The sequence below is a fragment of the Meriones unguiculatus genome, chromosome 3 (genome assembly GCF_030254825.1).
Source record: "Meriones unguiculatus strain TT.TT164.6M chromosome 3, Bangor_MerUng_6.1, whole genome shotgun sequence".
In the NCBI taxonomy this organism is placed as follows: Eukaryota; Metazoa; Chordata; class Mammalia; order Rodentia; family Muridae; genus Meriones; species Meriones unguiculatus.
The window spans coordinates 159,915,683-159,936,491 of NC_083351.1; the positions used below are offsets into that span (position 1 = coordinate 159,915,683).

At 33.4% G+C, this 20,809-nt stretch overlaps 1 protein-coding gene across 2 annotated transcripts in view; it reads right to left on the reverse strand.

The window, feature by feature from the left end:
• Uba6 (ubiquitin like modifier activating enzyme 6) overlaps positions 1-20,809 on the reverse strand; it is a 72,309-nt gene that overhangs the window by 26,811 nt on the left and 24,689 nt on the right. For both annotated transcript variants that reach the window (XM_021663117.2, XM_021663118.2), the window contains exons 11-23: positions 20,126-20,188; positions 19,078-19,154; positions 18,458-18,524; positions 14,492-14,635; positions 13,031-13,098; positions 11,274-11,352; positions 9,856-9,936; positions 6,949-7,026; positions 5,455-5,636; positions 4,144-4,249; positions 1,491-1,580; positions 1,318-1,398; positions 282-410 (exon numbers count right to left, since the gene is read on the reverse strand). In XM_021663117.2, coding sequence (XP_021518792.1) covers positions 282-410; positions 1,318-1,398; positions 1,491-1,580; positions 4,144-4,249; positions 5,455-5,636; positions 6,949-7,026; positions 9,856-9,936; positions 11,274-11,352; positions 13,031-13,098; positions 14,492-14,635; positions 18,458-18,524; positions 19,078-19,154; positions 20,126-20,188 — 1,245 coding nt within the window. The remainder of the gene's footprint in view (positions 1-281; positions 411-1,317; positions 1,399-1,490; positions 1,581-4,143; positions 4,250-5,454; positions 5,637-6,948; positions 7,027-9,855; positions 9,937-11,273; positions 11,353-13,030; positions 13,099-14,491; positions 14,636-18,457; positions 18,525-19,077; positions 19,155-20,125; positions 20,189-20,809) is intronic.

The following is a 20,809-nucleotide window of genomic DNA, read 5'->3' on the forward strand; positions in this document are numbered from 1 at the left end:
TATTTATAGGGTTTTTTTTTATTTTACTTGCTTTTTGTTTTGTTTTATATTTTTCTTTAGAGACAGGGTTTCTCTGTGTAGCCTTGGCTGTCCTGGACTTTTGCAGACCAGGCTGGCCTTGGACTCACAGAGATCCACCTGCCTCTGCCTCCCTGAGTACTGGGATTACAGGCATGCATGACTATTCCTGGCTAGAACAGACATTTTAAGTCAGGGATATTAGTAATAAATAAATGAGCCAAGAACAAACCTTCACTTAATGTTTCAGAATATATACTTACCTTATGGTTGAAATATTTTTCAAACTTTAGTCTTGCTAATTCTATACACTGGAACCAATTTCTAGGTCTTCTGTTAAGTAGCTTAATAACTTGAAAACAGCCTTCTAGACTCTGTCCATTTTGTATCTTCTAGAATAAAATGGAAAAAACCTTCAACTACAAGCCAAACAATACAGAAGATTAATGCACAGGCTTAGTATTTTCAGTCTTTTTTTTTGGTGAGGGAAGAAGGGTGTCAAGCTCTTTTCTCTCATTCTTTTTTTCTTTTTTAATTATGAGGGGAATAGAAAGGGATAGTAAATAAAAATTTAGTTTTTAAGTTTCTTAATTCAAAACATATCTTCATGTTTTCCTATGTGTAAGATACTAAGTATCAAAGAGGACCTTTGTCTATGGAGTTATAGGAATAAAAGTAAAAACATTTTACCTCTCTAGTTGTGTATGATTAAGCAAAAGGCAGTATCTTTGAAGTTCACCTTATGAGAGCAATAAGGCTACTGTCCAGCCATGACTATTTTCACTTGTACTGATTTTGACTTTTTCCCTAAAGAGTTTACCACAACTTTTGATTATCTGTTTCTCTTTTCTCACTATTATTATACCCTCATTTGGTTCAGCCACAAAGACTCTTTAAAATTTTATTTATTTTTTTATAATATATTTTTTAAAATTGATTACAATTTATTCACTTTTATCCCAGCTGTAGCCCCCACCCTCGTCCCCTCCCAATCCTGCTCTCCTTCCCTCCCTCATCGCCTCCCATACCCCTTTCCCAGTCCACTGCTAGGGGAGGACCTCAAAAGGCCTGTGACTTATATATATAATTCAATTAAGCTTAAGAACAACAACAACAAAACAATAACAACAACAACAACAACAAAAACAACTTCTCATTTCAGGAATCCCAGTTTAACATTTCACTGTGATCAAGTTATTAAACACTCCTATTTCTTGAAGAAGGTTTTTATTTTTAAGTGGAAATTACGCTCATACTGACATAAAGTATCAGGTCTGCAGTAAAAAGCATTCTTTTTACCTGTAAGACATCTTCAGCAGAAGGATGGGCTTGCCAAAATTTGTTAAACAATGAAGGCTTGTGAGAGAAGGAACTTTCAAACTGTCAAGGGAAAAAAGGTACAAGTATGTTTAGAAGTTATAATACTGCTTTTCTAATTAAGAGAAGACAAATTCACTAGAAGGAACTTTTACCTTGTCTCTTGCCCATTGGATAGTATGTTCGATAGCTGCTGGAAACGACTTTAGAGTGCAAAATGGTATTTCCTCTTCTGGGGGGTCCCGCTATTGAAAAATAAAAAGTAACACCAAATATCTGACTAAATTTTGAGTCTGACTAGTCTAAAAATAAAGCCTATCATACATTTTTATATCTGTCATCTTATGTAATAAAAACAAAACTTAATTCCTTGTACATCTAACCTGTTAAAAGTCATATGACAAACCAACCCATCATTATTTATCACCAGGTACTAGTGTCGTGTCGCAGAAAAAAATCCTAATGGCAAACCACCATACATTATTATTTTTTTTCTAGAAAAATTCAGGTGAAGTATAAAACTTCATAATACTTCCAACTTTGAAAAGTGATTCAAGAATCCTTACTAAATATGTTCTCAGTATACCCCAAGTCTCTATATGAAGAAAAACATTTGGGAATAGGACTCAGAGAAATTATAGATTAAATATATGAAGAATGATTAGGTTGTCTTACTAGAGGAAGCACGCACCATTGCAGATCTCCTTGTCTATTAGAGAGTGTTTACAACCTAGACTGTAAAAGACTGAAAGGATTAGTCTAATTTTGATTAATCAGTCAAAAATGACTCAATTTATGCCTTTTTACTGAAAGAGATCTCTATTTTAATTTGATTTATGAGCTACTGCTAAATAGTTATAATTTAAAGAGGGACCCTATAAAAATATTAAAATCTGCTTTACAAGAGTTTAAAATAAAAAAAATGAGGATGTTTAACAATTGTAGTAGAATAATAAAATTCTCTACTGTGAAAATCTTTCTATAGTATCTTGCATATATTTAATACCATAATTAAACATTAGTTTATGTTATATTACAATTATTATATTGTATTACATGTATCGGTGTAATCAGAAAATAGCGAACCCTAAGAATTAAAAAATTTTATTAATCCAAACATAGCCTTTAAGTTGAGGGACACCAATACTTATAAAAATCATATGCCTTAAGTTATTTTACTCGAATTGTTCATTCTTAAATTATAGAGCCTACAATTATTTCCTAGACCCAGTTTCAGCTTTATCAATATTATAAAATCATTAATGGGGTCATATGTTACATTTTACTATCTACCTAAAATATATATAGACATACAGCTTGGTTCCATCACTGAAAAATCAAATTTTTTTTTCAAGTAGTTCCTGGGTAAATTACCAGGTTTACATTTTTACTAAGTATAGAGGGATTTTAATCCAGTAACATGGCTACTCTAGCTAGAATATAGACTTGCCCTTAGAATACACCTTTAATCCCTAACAATGAAGGTAAGGTTAGTTTGTAGAAGGAAGCACTCATTTCTAATTGAGAGGAAGACAAAATAACAAATAAAAAGATTTTAAAGAACACAGACAGGAAAGAGAGGCAACTTAAGAGAGCAGTGGGAAAATTGGGTGGGAGGAAGAAGGAGGAAAGAGGAGAAAGTTTTACCAGGAGGGTTTTACTGAGACAGGGTGAAGAGTGAGAAGCTAGACACAGGCGAATGAGCCGGAGAATGAGGAGGCAGCAGATTAGAACAGATTGCTAGAGTTAGTTTGAGGCCAAGCATAGCAAATCAGATAGAAGCTGAGGGAAGCCAATTTGAATCAGTCAGCTTGGAAAGGAGTTTGAGCCTAAACAGCTGATTGAACCAGCCAGCCAGGGTTCAGAAAGAGGTAGAAAGGGTGAGCTTATCCAGCAGTATTCTAAGCCTAGATTAGATTATACAGAGGCTAGAAGCTTCTAGGACTAGGCCTAGGTTAGCAGATGGTGGTAGTAAGCCTCAGAGATGACAATTATTTCTGGTGAATAAAAGGTACTTTTACAACCAAGTTTCACAAATATTTCTAATAATGTATGCTAAGGGCATACATTCTTAATGAGGATAAACATTAGAAATGAGTACATAATTATTATTATATTTGTATTCTTCATTTTTTACATGTCAGCTAATATCTAACAGAATAAAACCAAAAGATCAGAAAAGGACATGACTCCAAGTCTTTGGTACAGTTCCATTTTTAATAAAAAAAGTTTATAACTGTTCTTAAAAGAAGTTTAAAACTCTAGGGTTGTTAAAAAACTTGAAAGTTCTGAGAAATAGTAAAGAAGACTATCCCAGAAAAAAAAAAAGATGGTTTCTGCATATTATATTCAGGGGGTGGGGCAATGCCTCAGTTTGTATAATGTTACATGAGTCTAAGGATCTAAATTTGTTCTCCAGCTTCTCTGTACTGTAAGAGCTGGGTACAAAGATATACTCATGTGATCTTAGCCCTAGAGAGGCAGAGACAGGGTGAGAGCCCTAGGACTTGCTGGCCAACGAGTTAAGTCAAATCTAGACTTCCAGGGTTCGGTGAGAGACCGGTCTCAAAAACTTAGAGAAGACTACTGACATTGAACTCTAGCCTTGACACATCTGTATCCCCCGCTCTCACCACCTGAACACTTAAAAAAACATGTTTGACATATTTAAAAATACACGTGCACATATATATTAACCAGACTGTCAGAGCTGAAACCAAGATTAATAAGCAAAGTCCAACTTACTGATTCCTTGATAAAGAAGAAAAACTGATTTAGAAAAGACATTTATTCAATATACTGACTTACGTGACTATTATAAGATTCAGTCAATTGAGGCACAATAATTTCAGTGTGCCCTTTTGTGCCCATTGTTCCAGAATCTAAGAGAGGCCGTAGATTTGATAAGCAACGACTATTTGGAAACAAAATATGTAAAACAAACAAAAGAACAAAAAGTTATCAATAACAGTAAACAAAGGACAGCTAACTGCTGCTTATTTACTATTCCGTATACTGATCATTTCTGTATACACTGTTGTAGCAAAGAGAACATGATCCATCTATCAGTTGTACTTGCTAGCTATATCACAAACATAAAATGTTTTTCAACCTAGTAATTTCTGTTTCTTCCAAATTACTATTACTAAGTCCTATGGTTTTTCCCCCTTAATTTCTATTTGCACCTTAATTATTAACTGCATTATTCTTTCATCACTTACCTTCTACTTATTATTTGGTTACTTTTTGCCTGTAAGTTCTGCCACACCATATCTTCTCAATTCGTCTTTAAACCCAAGCAGTATTTACTAAATACTATCATAGTAATGTTTTACATTTCAAATATCTAAAGTTTTTTGTGCTCTATCCCTCTAACACATACACACCCAAAAATAAGTACAATAAGTTTTTTCTTTCTGCTGCTCAAGATTCATCTTTCTCATTTCTCAACTGGCAAATCTTCTCTGATATATACTCTAGTATCCTAAACACTGAAGTCATATTCAATGACTGATTTCATAAGTTACACTGAATCAAATCAGATGACTGATACTAAAAATATAGTGGTAGAAAATAAATGGTCTTTGGATGAAAGAGCTAGTGAAGAAACAAACATTAAGTAAACACATGTCAACAAAAGTGCCATAATGAAAAAGTATTAAGAAAAGCAGATTCAGAAGTTAATGTCTGTGTTAAAAAGATGTTCAAGATGGAACTGGAAGACAAGGGAACATCTTAAACGGAAGAACTGGCAATACATTTGGGAACAAGAATTTTGAAGGAAAAGAAATACAGCTTCCAGAGGCCAAAAACCTAAGGTAAAAAGGCCTTTGAAGACCTTAAAGAAGACACAGATAGTCAGAATAAGGAGAGCCAGGAAAGACTGGGCACATCTAAAGAGGCAGTAGTGGACAGGCGGTCTTGCATAAAAAACATTTAGGCTGTTTTAACAATATTGAATTTGCCTATGAATAATGGGAAATCATTAGCATGCTTGAACTGGAGTAGTACTAGTAGAATGACATAAAAATAATTAGAAAATTTGGCAATTTTTTAAAAAGTGAGGGTGAAAACAAAAGTAATAGTAGTTCTTTATGCACTTGGATTTCAAGAACATACCTGTCTACATATCTCCTGGCTTCCACATTATCTAGTGCTGTAATAATGATATCTTGCTTAGTATAAAACTCATCACTGTATATACTCTCAGTGGCTGGACAAACTTTGTTCAGGTGTGCATCTATTTTTAATTGAGGATTTATTTTCAGAGTTGCTTCAGCAGCAGTATAGCTTTTAGGTTTCTAAACAAGTAACAAATAAAAACAGAAGGAATAAATGTTAAACAGAAAAGATGAACTATGACAATTTAAATATTCTCATTATTTGGAATATATATGAGGTGACAGCAAAGTAATGAAACTAGCTCAAATAATTTACATATTAACATAGTCTAAACAACTTTCATTGTGTGGCAAAGTGCTTTAGAGATTTTAAAATACTTTTTAAAATACTACTTAAGTCTTAAAATACATATACTTTTTTAAAACTAAATGTTTAGCCACACTGACTCTTGTATCACTTCAGATGCTAAGAAGGTCCATTTTTGAATACTGGCTCTGAATCTACATTTCTTTCGCACATCCTTTGAATTGTAGACCTAGTTTAATGGTCTTTCTGTTTCTTCTCAGTTTATAAGGCTATCATGTTTTATTTCTTACTATGAGAACAAAGTCAGAAACTGTTAGAACTCAGGAAATTAACAAATAATTCTTCAGTGTTCATCTATAGAAACACACACAGTGAATTGTTTTAATAAGACATTTTAATTCACAAGAGACTTTGTTATTATGTCCTTTAAATTTATGTAAGAGGATATCAGGTTAACTAACTATGACACCTATTGTAGCCACTTCTTGTACATAACATGTTTAAATTTCATTTCCTAAGATTGACAATGAGTTAACAATTCAAGAAAAAATTAAAACTAAAAGAATGTGTTTTTGATTAACACATTCCTTTCTTTTCTATTCAGTTTTTCAGTGTTTCACCATGTAACTATGGTTAGCCTATTATTCACTGTTTTTGACCAGGCTGACCTGAAACTGAGGAGAACCACCTACCTCTGCAGCTGAGTGCAGAGATTAAAGGCGTGAGCTACCATGCACTGCCTGTTTCTTTTTCTGATTTAAATATTTTGATCTTTGAGATGACTAAGTAGTCTTTTATACTAAAAGAGGATGTTAAACAAAAGTGGTACAGCAATTTTAAATACTAAGCCTTACCTGTTTTATAACAAAAACAAAAAATAGTGTTAAGGTTTGTGCTTTATTAAAACCTCAAATTAGAGAATCTGTTTATGTAAACATACTTTTGTGATTACAAAACAAAAAAGTACTACTCATGTTTTGCCAAATACTAACATCCAGAACCAATACAAAAAACGATTTTAGTGTGCTTGCAAGATAATTTTAATTTTCATTTTGTTCTTCCCAAAGAACACTTTCTTTCTTAAGAATCTAACAAAAAAATAAAAAAACAAAACAAAAAAAAAAGACAAAAAACAGGATTACCCAGCAACCATTATCTATTTATGATAAGAAAACAGTGACAAACCTGTATGTGATGAGGACGAAAAAGAAACTGTCTGTTTAGGTTGGATTTTTCTATCAAGTCAGGATCTGTAACTGTAACCTTATATCAGAGGAGAACAAAACAAATCAAAGTGTTTTGCATTTCTCAATATGACCAAATAAGCACTGTCAAATCATTTTCGCTTAGTAAAAGTCATTTAAAAATTCCCAAATGGTTACAAATAATATACTATCATTGTTAGATTTATTAATTACAATTATGTTTGGTACATGAGCATATCAAACAACACAAATGATTTAAACTCATCAAAACTTTCTCAAAAAATTTCTTTCTATGGAGACTAAAAACATCCCTATCATCTTTTAGACCTACAAAATTAATTACCCACAAGAGCTATATCTCTTCTAAATTTATGACATATATGCTTTTTAAAAATTATTACTGGATATGTTGTATGTATGTGGGAATGATGAGAACATGTGAGTGTGGATATGTGTGGATATGTGTGCCCATATATTGAGTATGGAAGTCAGAAGATGACAACTTTGCAAAAGTCCTTTGTCTCCTTCCATGGATTGGTCCTGGGGATCAAGCAAAATCAGGTTTGACGACAAGTACCTTTACTTGGTAAGCCATCTTGCTAGGTCCAATATTCTTAATCTGAAGTAATTTGGGAAGAATGCTATAATGCTTCAATTTGACAGGAGCTCCAACTAAGGCAGAATCTCTAAACTATAAAGCAGTTGAGAACTTTTAAAAATAATTTTCTGTCTGTGGCTATTTGTATACTCTCAGGTCAGAGTCAACTAGCTGTCACAGGTAGTTGATCTACAGGCCTTAAATACTTCAATTTAGCCCTCTAAGAAAGCTTAGACTCTAAATCTAAAACAAGCAGAGCCAAGATAACATGCAGTATTAAAAACACATGTGCTACTAAGCTGAAGGCACAGTACTGCCCAGTGCAGAATCCAGTTTCAGGTGCTAACTGGTGTTCACAAATTCATTTTCTTTTAGTAATTTTTCCGATATATGTGCCTACATTTTTGTGGAATTTTATGTGAGAGGATGTTGTCTCCTTCATGCATGCTTACATCATGTAACAGACCTTTCATTTACAAGTCATATACCTTTACTCTGTCCTTCTTGGAAGATAACTGAATACGGAAATGTAGGTTGACAGTCATTTTCCCCTCTCATTATAAAGGAAATCTCTATTACTGTCCCACACTGCCTGCTACTCAGATATCTCTTCTATAACCTCTTTCTGTACCCTTTCTCCTTCAAAGATACTTCTCTGCATCTTTGTTTTTAAATTTAAAGCCTTTTCTATTATATGTAGATGTTTCTATTACCAGCAGTATTTTCCTTTTTAGTATGTCACAAGGGACTTTGTGATGGTTAATTCTTCTATGAAGTAGTTCCTTCTCTACTGCCATTAATTTTTTTAAATTACCTGCATTTATTTTTTTGTGTATGTGTGAGCACACATGCACAAACTGTACTAGCACATGAAGTGTGTCTCTGTGTGTATGTGTAGGTATATATTGTATGGTGTGAAGACCAAAGGATAACTTGTGGAAATCCTTCTACTGGTTGGGGCCCTGGGATTAAAATCAGGTTGTCAGGCTTGGTTGCAAGCATCTTTACCTCATGAAAAATCTCACCAGCTCAGAGTGCCATCTTTTAAAATGTGACTTATCAAAGGATAATGTTTGTTCTGCCTATGTATGTGCTCTGGGTTTGTGACTGAATTTTACACCTACTGAAAGAACTTTGAAGGTTTCACAATGGGTCTGTACTTTCTATCACAGTATCTCTGCTTGAAACTTTACCCCATACAACATTGGGTACATATATGAGTATGGGCTACAGTTCTTATTTTCTGGTGAGTGACTTCCTTTTCTACTTAGTTTTAGACATCAAAGATAGGGGGGAAAATGTACCTGGTGCTTAACTCAAGGTTTCATTTCTCTCTTGATCCTAGGTACGAGGGCATTTCTTTCCTTCTTGGGCATATCTATGAACACTCACAGTTTTGTTACAGTAAGTTTCTGTTCAGAATGACAAAGGCCTGCCCACATTACAGGCTTTATTTTGCTATCTGATGTCAGTAGGTTTTCTTCATTATAGCTTGTCCTCAACTTTAGTTATTAAAAGCAATGTGACTTTTCATACAGTTAGAAAAGTCAAGTGACCCACAAGCTTATAGTAAAAGAAGGGATTTAAAAAACAACCTCCCCCACAAAAAAATAAAAACAAACTAACAAACAAACAAAAAAAACCCACGAAATAACTTTTTTAAGCCAATAGAATTGTGGTTTGTGGAAAACAGTATAGAAAGGCCAACCGAATCCCTTCTAAAACTAAAAGAATAAGAGAAAATGTGGATTATCATATAGTTTTTTAGTTATTTATGTAGTGTCATTGTTAGTTACCAAGACAAATATATGAAGTCACTAATGAAAGTTTTTATATTAAGAGGTAAAATACCACCAATTTTAAATATGACATGATTCTGCAATTAACTCAGTCTGAAGAATTTTAACTTTACACCAAAGTATGTGGTATTCCCACTGTTTGAAAGTAACCAATAAAACTGTACGACTACTCTGCAACTTTCTAATGCCATCTCTCATGATAATATTTAATTAAGAATGAATAGTATAACAAAAGAATAGCATGGTTTTCAGTTTGCAAAACTATGACAACAAAGGTTCCTTTCCAATTTGACCATAATGGTAACTACAAGAAGACTGACAGTTTCAGTTTTAGGGAATTACAGAGTTAAGAACTGAGGAACAGAGAATTTGTCACTTAAAAGTGACCAGAGGTAAATTAGAACCTTCCAATTTGTGGTTTAATGATCTACCTGAAAACCAGGCTGGTCTAGGTAAAATATACATGTTAAACTCTTAAAAGACATCTTACCATTCCTTTCTCTCTGTTTGTACCAACACCCAGTAATGCAAAATTTTTTAACATTTCACAGCCTATGGCACCACATCCTACCTATCGAAGAGAAAGAGAATAAATTTTAGATAATAAAACTACAACTTTCTATTTACCAAAGAATTTCATTGTAGTTTTCTTCAAATGCTATAACAATAAATACTATTTTTCAAAAGATGACCATTTGTGATTCACTTGGGATACATTTTACTTTTACAGGTTTCATAACATCTTATAAGTGTCTTAATTAAAGAAAAATAGTACAAAACAAAGAAAATATAGTATGTATGATTTCTTTAAACAGAAAATATATGAAGATTCCTAGCAAAAGCTGAACACAGAGATCATTTCTTACAGATGATAGAAAACAATGAAAGAAGAAAAAACAAAAACCGTAAAACCCAAGCCCAGAACTAGGTAATATGAAAAGTCTTAACTTTTAGACATCTTTTAGGTTACCTAAAAGGCAGAAGTATGTCTAAGATAATTCTACTAAGAATTTTCAGTAAAACAGAGATTTGAAACTTAATTGTAAGAGGTTCCACATACATGCAAAAATCTCAATAGCAACTGTTAATATTTAAAATACTACTTTTCAAAAATGATTACTAAAAACAAAGAATATATTTTAGACTGGCCCACAACATTTTATGCTCTTGAGAAAAATTTCTCTTGAAATATACAAAGACATTTAAAAAAGAGAATACACTTACTCATTTCTTAATTCAGTGATAAGAAAAAAAAAACCCCACATCTTAAAAGCATTTCTAGAGAATCATTTAATGTTGAAAGTTGTTATATTCATGATTTATTTTGAAATACATAAATTTTTCAGATCCTGAGTTGGCTAACTTTCCTGTAAAGGGTCAGACAGTAGATATTTTAAGCTCTGGAGGCTATATGATTTATCAGTTACTCATTTAGAGCAAGCAAATGCAGAGACTGATGAATCAACCAAGGACCACACATTGAGATGACCTAGACACCTGCTCAGATGTAGGCCATAGGCTGCTCAGTTTCCATGTGGGTTCCTAGTAAGGGGAGCAGGGGCAGTCGGTGGCATAAACTCAGTTACCTGCTCTTTGATACCTCCCCCTGGTGAGGTGGCCTTACTAGGCCACAGAGAAAGAATATTCAGGCAGTCCTGATGAGACCTGATAGGCTAGGGTCAGATAGTAGGGGAGGAGGACCTCTCCTATCAGTGGACTAGGGAGGGACATGAGGGGAAAAGGGAGGGAGGGTGTAACCCAGAGGAGATGAAGGAGGGGATTACAGCCAGGATACAATGTGAATAAATTGTAATAAATAAGTTAATAATAATAGAAACAAAAAAAAATAACTTGACATTCAACAACAGTTTAAACATACTACTTATTCTTGTCCTTATTCACACTTACTAAGAAGATATTCAGATTGTGTAGCTTCTGACACAATGTATTTCCAATGCAGGCTCGTAAGGCATCATATCTATCTCCCCTGAAGAAACATTTACCAAGAAAACAGAGATATGTAAAAAAAAAAACCACTTCGTTATTGTTAATAACAATTTAACATTGTACTTTAACGCAGAATATACTCAAGAGTTTCCTCAACCCTTCATACCCTTAAAGAACTATGACTAATGATTGCTAAGAAGAGAATCAGCTTTGAGAGATGAGCCCCTAATTGGTTATCTAATACAAAGCAGACAGTCCCGAGATAACTGGACTCAGCAGACTCCATTTATGCATATGTATGAACAAAATAATAAAAAAGAAGCCATAATTTTGAGACGGAGTTGGGGAACATGGGAAAGGTTAGAAGAAGGACAAGGAAGGGAGAACTGATATAATTATATTTTAAACCTTTAAAAAAAAAACTTTTCTTCAATTCATGAGAACTGCTACCTTCTTTGAAAGAGAAAAGATCCTACTAATATCCAAATGACTTAAGTGAAGATGACTTTAGATTATGATAGCTCAAGGGATTAATTACAAGATCAGAAGTGGATGCTTCAAACTCTGTTTGATACTGATTCCTAAGTACACTAAATTTTATCCTATATATACATATGTAAACTTATGACACTGTGGTAATAACTTTTGCAGGCTGAGATAACAAAGGAAAATTAACAAACTTCTTTCCTGTTATTTGCAATTTTATGGTTACATTACTTCTTCTTTTTAAAATTTATTTTTAAAGTTAGTTTGGCTTAGTTGTTTTTGTTGTGCTGAGACAGGGTCTTCCTTATGCTGCCAGATTTGTCTTGAACTCTTTTTGCAACCTGGCTTCACTACCTGCACGGCCACCTTGTCTGGCTAGATCTACCAGATTTTTACAGGCTCAGAATACAACTATTTTTCATATTCTTAGATTAAAAATATTCACTTTTTCATATAAAAAGTTTTTTTACTCTCTTCTCCTTGACATATTATTACCACCAGCATCATTTCTATTGCATCTGAATTATACTGTTAAGTAACAACTATAAAGTTTACTTTGAACATAGGAAATTCTTATACAAATAGAGATGTCTGAAGGATTAACAGGCAAAGATTCACATCCCAAGAACAACAGTGAGCGATGTCATCATTCTAGATCCAATTACATTCAATTGAATTTATCAAGTTTACTTCTATACTTTTCCATTCTGAATTTTTTGATACTTTTACACATAATAAAATCTAAGAAAGTTAAACTGCAGATAATGAGCGACTATGATAATCAAGAAAAAAGATTTCTAAGATTATAATATTTTTAAAAAGTTCTTAATGAAATCTATTTGGACTTATTACCTTATTTAAAATAAAGGCTTATTTAAAATAACTCTGGGTTATGTGATTTTCTGGAATAATGAAATCTCGGAAGTTTTAACTAATTTTGAAAAAAGGTTTATGGACTCACATGGAAAATGATTTATTTAAAAAAAAAATCATGTATAACAATCTTTTCCACTAATACTAAGACCTTTGAATGCTACTCATCTCATGCAAACAATCTGAAACTGTGTATTACTACACATACAGTGTAATGAGACACTGTAATATTTAAACACTAGGTAGACCAGAAACAAGCCAAGAAGTAACATGTCAGGTGGAAAGACATTTACACAAAGCTATTCAATAACTGCTTCTTAAAGAGATACTAAGAAAACCCAAGAGAATTTTGGCATTACCTTGGGAGAAACTCTTCATGCCCAGGATTGCCTAGGGATCTGACAGTATCTGCTGCTTCAAGATACAACTTAAAAGAGAAAATTAAAAGCATAACTATCATAGAAGGGGAGGAGGACCTCTCCTCTCAGTGGACTAGGGAAGGGGCATAGGAGAAGTGGGAGGGAGGGTAGGATTGGGAGGAGGTGAGCGAGGGGACCATAGCTGGGATACAAAGTGAATAAATTATCATAAATAATAATAATAATAATAGTAATAGTAATAATAATAATAAAAGATTACATTTAAAACCTAAATCACTAAAACCATTTTAATTTTTCTCTTGTAGTTATTTAAGAATTATGTAAAGAGATTACAAAAATGGCAATTCAATATGAAATATTTAGAATGATGTTTATAATACATATCCTTAAAAAACTGTGAAACCTGAAAGAACTAATTAAAAGGTATGTAATTTATTTATGTCAGTTAACCATCCTAAGGATAGTTTTTATTTTATTTTTTTAATTTTTAGGGGATTTTATTTCAAAACCTGTTTCATAACTATAGAAAACCTTTGGGAGTTCCATTCAATTTAGTTACATTTGAATAAACAATATGATTCGCTTGAGAAGAAAATATTTAGTCTGGACTTCTTTTCCACCTGGATATATTTTATGTCATCTTTAACCACATACATAATTATTGAAGAAAAGATCCAGGAAGAGTTTCAACATTTTTAGTACAAAAAAAGAGTTTGCTGAATTTAATAATAATTGAAAGAACTCAGTCTTACTCATATTTTCATTTAAATAATTTATTTTAAATTTGGACATAACCAATGATTAAACCTTTGTAACATAATTATATTAATATAACATATTTCATATGATGTTAATAGGTGAAACTAAGCCAACTTCCACCAATCACCTTGTAATGTGTTTAAAATAATTTAGTAGAAAAATGGTATTATGTGGGTGCAATGCTATATTCAAAATCAACTCAAAATAAAAAGACCTGAATGATGTCTGTAGATTTCCTGTCACTTATTCTCCTTCTTGTAACAAATGAGTGTTTTTAATTCTTGTGATGCTCTCAAACTTATATCTTTCCTATATTCTCCATCTTATGGCGATATCAGGAATTAAACCTGAAGATTCATGATGACAAAATTTCTACAGCATAACTTCAAGAGCCCCGAGAGCCCCCAAAATGCTAAGCTAATTGTACTAAAGAAAAACTGTAGCATAGAAAATTAGTTATTTTTATCTTATGTGGTAGGAACATCTAAGAGAACAACTGGGTTATATCCTAATAGACAAAATAAATGTTCCTGTTAGTTCCAATTAAAGAATTAAGTTATTGAATTTCAATTACAGAATTAAGTTTTCTTTTCTAATAGATTTATAGCAGGCTATAATTAATAACATTCATTTTATGGATGGACTACTAAATTTAAAGAAAGAGGAAAATACTGAACTAACCCATTGGCACAAAGGAGAAAACTTCCCTGTAACAGCTTTTAATACTTCTTGGCTGGCAACACCTCCCACTGCTGCAGCAAGGGGGGTTAAAAAGCCTTGAGCAGTCCATGAGAGCAGGTGCACAATGTCAGCATTCACTTCAGGCTAAAACACAAACCACAGACAATAGTGATACTAACGGTATTCACACAGTACCTGTGACTTCAACGACTAAGTATCAATATTTTTAAAACTTAAACTTCTAAAAATCAAACCAACCCAAACTACATTTCCTTCCTAAATAAAAATGTCTTAATCTCATGATAAAAACAATTTGTGTGTTCCCTTAAGCACCTTCTTAATTTACTAGTCTCAGTTTAATTTTGCATCTCTGACTGTAGTCTGGACTGTCACTTAAGAGTAAAATGAGTATCTGGAATTCAGAGAAAGCAACTTAATATACCTCCCCCTTTTATGGAGACAGGGTTTCTTTATGTAGCCTTGGCTGTCCTGGAACTCACTCTGTAAAACAGATTAGCCTTGAAATCACTTGTATACTATTACTAGGGGTTTAGTTAATATTTACAATTGAATTTTTTTTTTTTTTTTTACTTTGTATATCTGGTTTGGTCTTGAATTGTTATTGTCACTACTATAGTCAACTCTCCTTGAGGAGCAGTGAGGATTAAGATCAAGAAATCATCATACACAAATTATCACAGAAAGCCAGAAAAAGATGTTATGTCCCAATGGTGCACAAATAATATAATGTATAAACACAAGAAATATGAAACAGCAAGACAACCAGAAAACTTAACTTAAAGAAAATGAAGTGGTGCTAGAAGTAATGCAGGTCAGATGTTAGTGAAGTAGAAAACAAATAACAAAACTGAGTTGATTCTGTGAAAGGATAAGAAGATTGACATAATGCCAAAATATCCAAAGGAAAGGGAGGAAGAAACCCAGGGTATTCCAACAGCTATAACACGGAAATGCAAAAGAACAGGAAAGAAGAGTTTCTGATTAATGCTGCCAACAGAGGAGATTTCAAGAGAGCATAGTATTGACTAGTAATCACCCTTACATAGGAGTGGTGACCTCAGAGCAAGATTCTATCCAGATAAGCTTCCATCCTCAAAAAAAGAATTAAAGAAAAGCTTAAGTAACAGAGGAAAGTCCCCAAACAAGAGAAAGCTGATGCAAATGTAATTGAACAAGGGATCAAGTTCCAGCCCCACCAAGAGGCAGAACTTGGCAGCTTTGGCCACATGGTTCTGGCTTTAGAATCAAGAATACAAGAAAGGGGTCATGGAATCTCCCTCTAGACTAAAAAAAAGCTGTTGAGGACAGGCATGTGTCAAGGGGTGTCCCTCCATGGAGGCCCAAAAGGCCATTATGTGAAGCTATGAAGGTAAAGCCTGGATTGGTTTGGAGACCTCAAAATCTTGGAGATCCCAGAGTTGCCTATCTGTCAGGGATAGCAGCAGAACAGATGTGGAAGCAGCCCAAGGGAGAAAAGTGTGATGCAGTTAACAAAGTTGGAAAAAGTTGGAGACCTGACAAGTCATTTGACATCATACATAAAGATGCAGAATTTTGAGTTTGCCCTCCTGGTTTCCTTTATTTTTTTGGTCCAATATTTCTCCACTATATCCCTTTCCCCACTTTCAGAATGGTAATATATGTTCTGTATCATTGTATGTTAGAAATATGTGATCTGCTTTTAATCTTTTTATAGGAGGTTATGGTTAAGAATTGCCATTATTCTCTGAGATTTTAAAATTTGGACTTTTAAATAGCACTGAGGCTGTAACCGATGACAGGAACTTTGAAGTTGAGCTGAATGCATTTTTGCATTATGATATGCCTAAAAGCGTAGGAGGGTGCCAGGGAGATGAAAGTGGTGGTCTGAATAAGAACTGCACCCATGGGCTCATATAATGATTAGTCACCAGGGAGTGGAACTGTATGAAATGATTATAAGAATTAAGAGGTGGGACCCTTGTAGATTAGGTGTGCCCTTGTTTGAGAAATTGTGTCACTGGGGGTAGGATTTGAATTTTCAAAAGTCTATGACAGGTCGAGTCTCTCTTCCTGCTACCTGCAGATCAGGATGTACAACTTTCAGCTACTTCTCCAATAACAGGTCTTCCTGCATGCTGCCATACTCCCTGCCATAATGGTAACATTAACTTCTAAAACTGCAAGCAAGCCCTCATTAAATGCTTTCTTTTGTGAGTTACCTTGATCATGGTGTCTCTTTACAGTAATAGAACTGTGACCAAGGTACTTACCAAGACACATACTATTCTCAAAGGAGGTAAAACATTCTGTCCTACAGGGAAAATTCTTGTGTACAGGAAGCAAACAATTCAAAGCCTTCAGAAAATCCCTAAAACTGACAAGATTCACTAAGTCCCTAACTTCTCAGGTATTTAAGCCATGAGGGCTTCTGAGAGACACTTTCAGACAAGCTGTGGCAAAGGCAGAGATCAGCTGAGCTGTGTGCAAGAGGCTCTGACCAACTGAACTTCCTATAAAGATGCTCTCAAATCTGTCGACATGGTGCAAGTTGTGCATCACACTGTTGGTCTGTAACCTGTCACTTACACTGTAAAATTTTGGTGATGCAGCTTTCTTTATTCCATATCTGCTTCTGTAAGTAATCCCAATAAAACTCATTGGTTCACCAAAATAAATAAATAAATGAATGAATGAATGAATGAATGAATGAATGAAATAGAAAAATTCATAGTTGTGGATACAGCTTAGGTGTCTGCCTAGCATGCATAAAATGCACTGCAAAACTTAAAATTTTTAGAAAAAAAATGGGGCATAAACTATATTATAAAATTATAATCTAAGTAAGAGAGAATATCTGTAAAACATGTATTTGAAAAAGACTCATGGGGCAGGGGCTGTCTCTGATATGAGATGGCTCTCTGATTACCTCCCCCTGAGGGGAGAGCAGCCTTACCAGGCCACAGAGGAAGACAATGTAGCCACTCTTGATGAGACCTAATATACTAGGATCTGAGGGAAGGGGAGGACCTCCCTTTTCAGTGGATTGGAGGAGGGAAAATGGTGGGGAAGAGGGAGGGAAGGTGGGAATGGTAAGAGATGGGGCCACAGCCAGGATACAAAGTGAATAAACTGCAATAAGTAAATAAGTAAAAATAAAAAAAAGACACATAAAAAACTATAAATTTAACTATAGAACTCCTAATAATTAAAAAAGGCAAAGAACTGTACATATGGCACACAGGCACATAAAAACATGCTCAAATGCGTTGTTATTTTAGTGAAATGTAAATCAAATCTATGTAATACATTTATAAATAATAATGTGGCTACAACCAGAACGCAAATACAAAGTTTTCATGAGGTTGGTACAAATGAAACCAATACAGACCTTGTGAAAATGCAAAATAGTACAGCTGCTTTGAAAACACCTCAGGTTGGACAATGTGATGCACACCATTAATCTCAGCACTCTAGGAAATAGGTGGATCTGAATTTGGGGTTGGTCTACATATATATTGAGTTTTCGATCAGAGAGAGCTAACACAGTGAGAGCCTGTCTCAAAAAATAGGCAATTTCTTATAAACCGAATATCATATTTTATATCTATTATATGACTTTGCAACGTTTCTAGGTATTTTCACAAGAGAAATAAAAATATTTGTCAATCTAAAAGTCTGTATGTATTTGTAGCTTTATTCATGGAACAATGTTAACATTATTTAAAAAATAGCAAATAACTGTTAAATGACATGGTATTCTAAACTTTATATCAAATTATTTAATGAAGTGACTTAATATAATTTTATAGAAACACAAACTAAAGCAGAACAAACCAAAGAGCTTCTTTAAAGCCACAGAATCAGTATATAGCATAGGGGAGATCTGAATGTGGGGAAATATTAATATGTAGAACATTTATGTTATAAACTAATACTCAGCCAATCATAATTTTAAATATTCACCTTCTCTTCCAAGGTTTCACTTATAGATATTGTTAGTTTCAACAACTCATCTGAATCTTGCTGACATCTATGATTTAAAACAAAATAACTCAATTTCAATTTTTCTGAATTGCCACCAAGGTCACATTTAAAACTAAAACAGAAGATACATATATGTAAATAAGAATGTATAAAAACTCGATGGTTTACAGTATAATGTGTTTTAAGCTAACTTCAAAGTAACTGTCTTAACTGTTTTATAAATATACTACTTTAAAATCATGGTCATCTAAGGTAGTGCATTAGATTTAGACTTAAACACACGAGGCAAGAACTTTTCACAATTTCTAACTTAGGCTTCTAACCTATTACATATTAACTGCTCACCAATTAACAGAGGTTTTAGTTTTAAAAGCTACAGATTTAAAAGTCTTTAAATATAAAAAATTCCCATGCAGTGTGATTCCATTCTTACAAACTCATCTTCCCACTTCCAAAAAAGCACCCTAAATATCATGTTTATGCAGTCTAGCAACTTAACTAGGTAATTACAAGAGGGCCGGTCACATATTTGAACCTATAATTCCTGAGACATAGTTTTCATAAAACTGAAAGTTGTTTTTAAAAACAAAAAGCATTACCTGATATTTGGCTTACGATTGTGGTTTTCCTGAAACTGATCCAAGGAAAGCATAGCTGCATGAATCTGTAAAGGTGCCTATTAAAACAAAAAAAATTGGCTAATATTTGTTAAGTGCTATGGACAAGGCTTAATGTTTTTAATTACTATTTAATTTCATCCATACAATAGTGTAATAGTGTGCTATTAGAAAAGTTAAATGATTTGACTTCAAGATCATAAAGTTATTTTAAGAAACACTTTCAAATGCCTAGTGTTTACTAGTGTTATTCATAAAATTTATCAGTTGAATACCAGTAACAAAACTGTACAGCTGAGCCTGGTGACACACACTTTTAGCACTAGCACTCAGGAGGTAAAGTCAGGTTGATCTCTGAGAGTTCAAGGTAAGCCTGGTCTACAGAGTGAATTCCAGGGCAGCCAGGGCTATGTAGACACCCTGTCTCAAAAATCTAAAACCAAAACCACCCCAAAAAACAATTATACAATAACAACTCATCTTTTTTTTGTTAGTGTTTATAAATTTGGCAACTGTTCACTTTTATGTTTACTATTAAAAATCACTTCTACTGATGTAAAGTACAATATAACATATGCTTATGGTTGCTTTTTCTTGTACTTATATAAAACTTTGTGGCCAGTGATAGCCTACCACCAATCCTGACCACCTGAGCTCAACCACTGACCTCTAATCCCTGGCAGCCTACTTCCCACTACCTCTGCACATAAAATAAATAAATGTCTAATAAAACTTAACGGCTAAGATAATATTATATTATATCCCTATCTATTATTACTAAAAAATTACTTTTTAGTAAAATTAAAATTACTTATCAAAGCTAGCAAATCATTAAAGTACAACTTCTTTTATTCTAACATTTTTACATCATGCATTCCCATTTTAAATCCTTCAATGTCAACTTTAAATTTTGAGATAAGAGTAGAACGTTAGAAGAATGATAAACCCATTTTTAAGTTCTGAATCATTTACCAAACCCCATCCACCTCTCTGCTGCTGTCTCTTTCAAACCCAAAAAGTAAGTATTTACCTCAGGTTTGCTAAAATCTGCAATAAGGTACTTTGGATGTTTTATCTGCCTTTCCAGGGGTTCCTAGGAGGAGAAACAGTTTTATTTCATAGCAAATTTTGAGTGACTATTTGGCAAAACATTTAGCATAGTGGAAAGAAGAGACCTTTTTCCAAGGCTGAAAATGAGTGAGATTGAACTGATATGTTGCAGTTGAACTGTTCACTAATATCTCATTATTGTACCACTTGCCTTCAACAGTGACTTTAAGAAAATTAGTGAAAATACATCTTCACAATCCCAAACTTTGTCCTAATGTAAAAGCTACCATGTATTCTGGTATCATCAAGTAACTGAGACTAGTATGCCTGGTAAGTCTTGGGTAGATATTCTGAGTTAAAATCTGTATGGGTGTAAAGTAAGAACAGAAAGGTAAAGAAACAACAATCATCATTATATACCAACTTATTTGATGCACAAAATTATTTAATTAAACATTAGGTATGGTGCAAGAGAAAGTATACAAAAGCTGATCTTACTAGCTGTCCTACTTTAGATTTTCACTACCAATGTGAATTATGCTACATCTCAAACAAAAGTTATAATAGATCAAAATCGTAATAATATGAATTAACAAATAATCGAGTAATAAAACATAACAGCCCTTGTTATATAATTTGAAAATAAAAACTTTTTCGTAGACAG